Source organism: Temnothorax nylanderi, unplaced genomic scaffold, assembly GCF_030848795.1.
Source record: "Temnothorax nylanderi isolate EJ_2023f unplaced genomic scaffold, tnyl_v1.0 TNYL_tig0975_pilon, whole genome shotgun sequence".
In the NCBI taxonomy this organism is placed as follows: Eukaryota; Metazoa; Arthropoda; class Insecta; order Hymenoptera; family Formicidae; genus Temnothorax; species Temnothorax nylanderi.
This window is the reverse complement of record NW_027250037.1, coordinates 13,692-16,716: the sequence shown is the minus strand read 5'-3', so window position 1 is coordinate 16,716 and position 3,025 is coordinate 13,692. Positions and strand designations below refer to the sequence as shown.

The following is a 3,025-nucleotide window of genomic DNA, read 5'->3' as shown; positions in this document are numbered from 1 at the left end:
CTTTTGTTTTGAAAGCCACATTGGCATTTACTGTTCATCCGGGGATCATTACAGAATAAATGTTATTCTTTATTTGTTAATGGCTTGAGTTACGACATTCTTTATTAGGCGTCACCCCGCCGAATACTGCGCTGCCCTTCATCAACCCCGCCCTGCTATTAGGTCGAGCTAGCCATTCCCTCGCACACCGACTCATTTCGTTTTGCGTCTCGTTTTTGATTTCTCGCGATTTCGCGGACGCGAATTTACGCGTCTGGCGCCCAACATTAGAATCGTTTCGTGAAGTGTCGGAGGTGCGAGAGAATCACCGGAGAGGCCTATCATCCCGCTCTCCTTTCCCCTTTTGATCCGGCACACGTCCCGGACCGCTCCGGGAGTGAAAAAGTCGTGACAATACATAGCAAAAAGTAAATACTTACTTGTGGCTGTACTTGCTGTGGACAGTCTTTAATGCTTCTTCGTGTTTCCTATGCAAGCTCTGATTTAAAAGATTGCAAATATCTCTTATGTCGTCAAGTTTATAACCGCTATAGTATTCTAATGTTGGATTCCATCCTCCCAAGTCCTTCATTAGCAACGCGAGTAACAACGCCGCCGCTGCCATTTTACTGTCGCCAAACCTGATCATTGTATAATCCATCAGAGAATGTTCCAGTATGTACCGAGCCAGAGTTAACGTGGGCATAGACACCTTGGCACACTATTTTCAGATAGTAATGATTGAATTAGTATGTATATATAGATTCCATTTGAATAAGACGGATATTATATTGGAGAATAAAATATGAGACAGAATAATTTCTGGGATACCCGATATAAATTGTTAACTTTGTGTATATCTTACCCTGGCATAACGCCAAAGAAATGTGTAAGAGAGAGGTATTCCCAGGTCAAAATTGACTGTTTTTAAAATACTTATTTCCATTTTGATCAGCTCCCTTTGTGTGTAAGCGCCGTCACATATGTACAAATCTTCTACCATTGGTGGTATTCTTTCCTAAAGTTAAAGTTAAGAATAAGTTTTTGTTATTGAGTTTACTGCTCGACATGAGCACAATTTTATAGCAGATTATAATTATAAAACTTACGTCAAACTTGCTCGCTATGAAAAGACTCGCAGCGCCGAGCAGTTGTAGAGTCTCTTTCCCGACTATCATCTTTGTTAAGTATAGATCGACCAGTTTTACAGCCAGATATAAGGTCTCGTGATTCAACTCAAATGACTCCTGCACCTCGACCATCCAATCGACCAGAAGCGCTCTCATCCATTGCGAGAGGCATATTTGCCGATCCTCCATGTAATTGCCGATGGGGAATAGGCGTTCTCGTTCTTTCAAATACTCGAAGATGTCCATCGCATAGTGTGACACCTGGTACGGATCTAGCCAATTCTCGACATCAAAGTCCCCTTCGGGTAATTGTCTTATCGGTGGTGCCATTTTTCAGATATGACGAAACTTTAGTTCCTTATCTAATTGCTATAATTCACAAACATACATATAATTAGTTTATATCAAGAGATATATTATACATAGTTTAATTTATATAGTGCATAAATAATATAATACAGAATGTTTCAGAAATAAATTGTCAAATTTGAGGAGCATATTCTACTAACAGTAAAAATGGAAAAGTTACAAATTTTAAGTAACATCAAAGAAAAGGGAGACGTAAAAAGAAGGAAGATAAGAGAGATAAGTGATTTCGAAGTACAACAGATAGTATAAATGAATAAAAGAGAGAAGGAAGACACGTAAAATGTATATATATGAAAGGAAAAGAGCATTTTTATCTTTTTCTAACTCTTAATGGAAAAAATAAGTTGAACCGATAATATATTAATTAATAACTTACGATAATTCCTTCGCGTAAACGGGACCTTCGCGTAAACGGGATTGATCTCCTCGGCATCAGCTCCCTGCCGTCAATATATATAATAATATATTCGCGTAAACGGGGCCTTCGCGCAAACGGGATTGATCTCCTCGGCATCAGCTCCCTGCCGTCAATATATAATATAATATAAAAACCACGAAAACCTCGCACAACAAATTTCTATAAAGCCTCCTCGAGCTGTCTCGAAATTTTAAATAAACATAGAATATTTTTTGCTTTATATAAACCGGATGCGATAACGAGAATGAATAAGCACAATTACGAAAGATACTTGTTTGTCTCGCGATAAAACCGTTAGGGGAAACCGGCTCGATCATGACTTTGATCGACAAAATAAGAACTTTACTATATTTTTCCGTTCTCTTTTTTTTACCTTGTCGGTGTGTAACGTGGTCATTACAACGTACCTCGATAACCGTTGCACTCAATACAGCTTAGGATCTCATACTTTCTATCTATCCTCTACCACACCTGAAAAGATCAGAGTAACAAATCATCCTGTGGCGAAGAGACATGAGGGAATATAGTCCTTAAATCCAGACGAATATAACTCTGGCCTGATAAACTAATCGCAACACGCAAAGACGTTTATGGAACTTAATGCACAAGAATTTTATGTAAGAAAACGTACCTATTGGGAGATACAGATCGCTTCAGATTGCAGCTGACAGCGTAACCTCCAAAAGTCATCAGAAATACACATTGAGAAAATAGGGAAGGGGCGGGAGATCGCAATATTATCCATGTTAGGCTGCGTTCGGAAACGTCACCCGAGTATACTCCCTTCTCTTTCTATCTCAGCAAGTTAGAAGAAGAAAGTATACCCGCGTGTACCCGGGTGACGTTTCCGAACGCAGCCTTATGCACATAGGTTAACTGGTTAACTGACTGTCTATGATGACTGTGACAGCGCGCTGCACTGTCTGCACTGTCTGCACTGCACTGCACTGCACTGCACTGCACTGCGATACTAACGCCGGCAGCCGCCAGTGTCGAAAAAGTGAAAGTGACGTTTTCTCTGTAGACATATATATATTGAATGAGAGCGTCGACGTATCTTAACGACGACGTATCTTAATAAAAAAAATTTCACATTTCGACTTTTGCTCGCAATATCTCCGCTCGTAGG

At 39.9% G+C, this 3,025-nt stretch overlaps 1 protein-coding gene across 1 annotated transcript; it reads right to left on the bottom strand.

Annotated features, from left to right (window-relative positions):
• Positions 1 to 415: 415 nt before the first annotated feature.
• LOC139786185 (G2/mitotic-specific cyclin-B3-like) lies at positions 416 to 1,918 on the bottom strand. Its single transcript, XM_071725343.1, has 4 exons — positions 1,855 to 1,918; positions 1,089 to 1,478; positions 845 to 997; positions 416 to 700 (listed from the first exon to the last, which is right to left on the bottom strand). The coding sequence occupies exons 2-4, from the start codon at positions 1,437 to 1,439 to the stop codon at positions 416 to 418; spliced, it is 789 nt and encodes a 262-aa protein (XP_071581444.1). The 5' UTR covers positions 1,440 to 1,478; positions 1,855 to 1,918.
• Positions 1,919 to 3,025: the final 1,107 nt, after the last annotated feature.

Coding starts and splice junctions, on each gene's coding strand:
- LOC139786185 (XM_071725343.1), bottom strand. CDS start 1,439: ATGGCACCACCGATAAGACAATTACCCGAAGGGGACTTTGATGTCGAG. Junction 998..1,088: donor TCATAGCGAGCAAGTTTGAC/GTAAGTTTTATA, acceptor CTTTAACTTTAG/GAAAGAATACCACCAATGGT. Junction 701..844: donor TTCTTTGGCGTTATGCCAGG/GTAAGATATACA, acceptor ATCTGAAAATAG/TGTGCCAAGGTGTCTATGCC.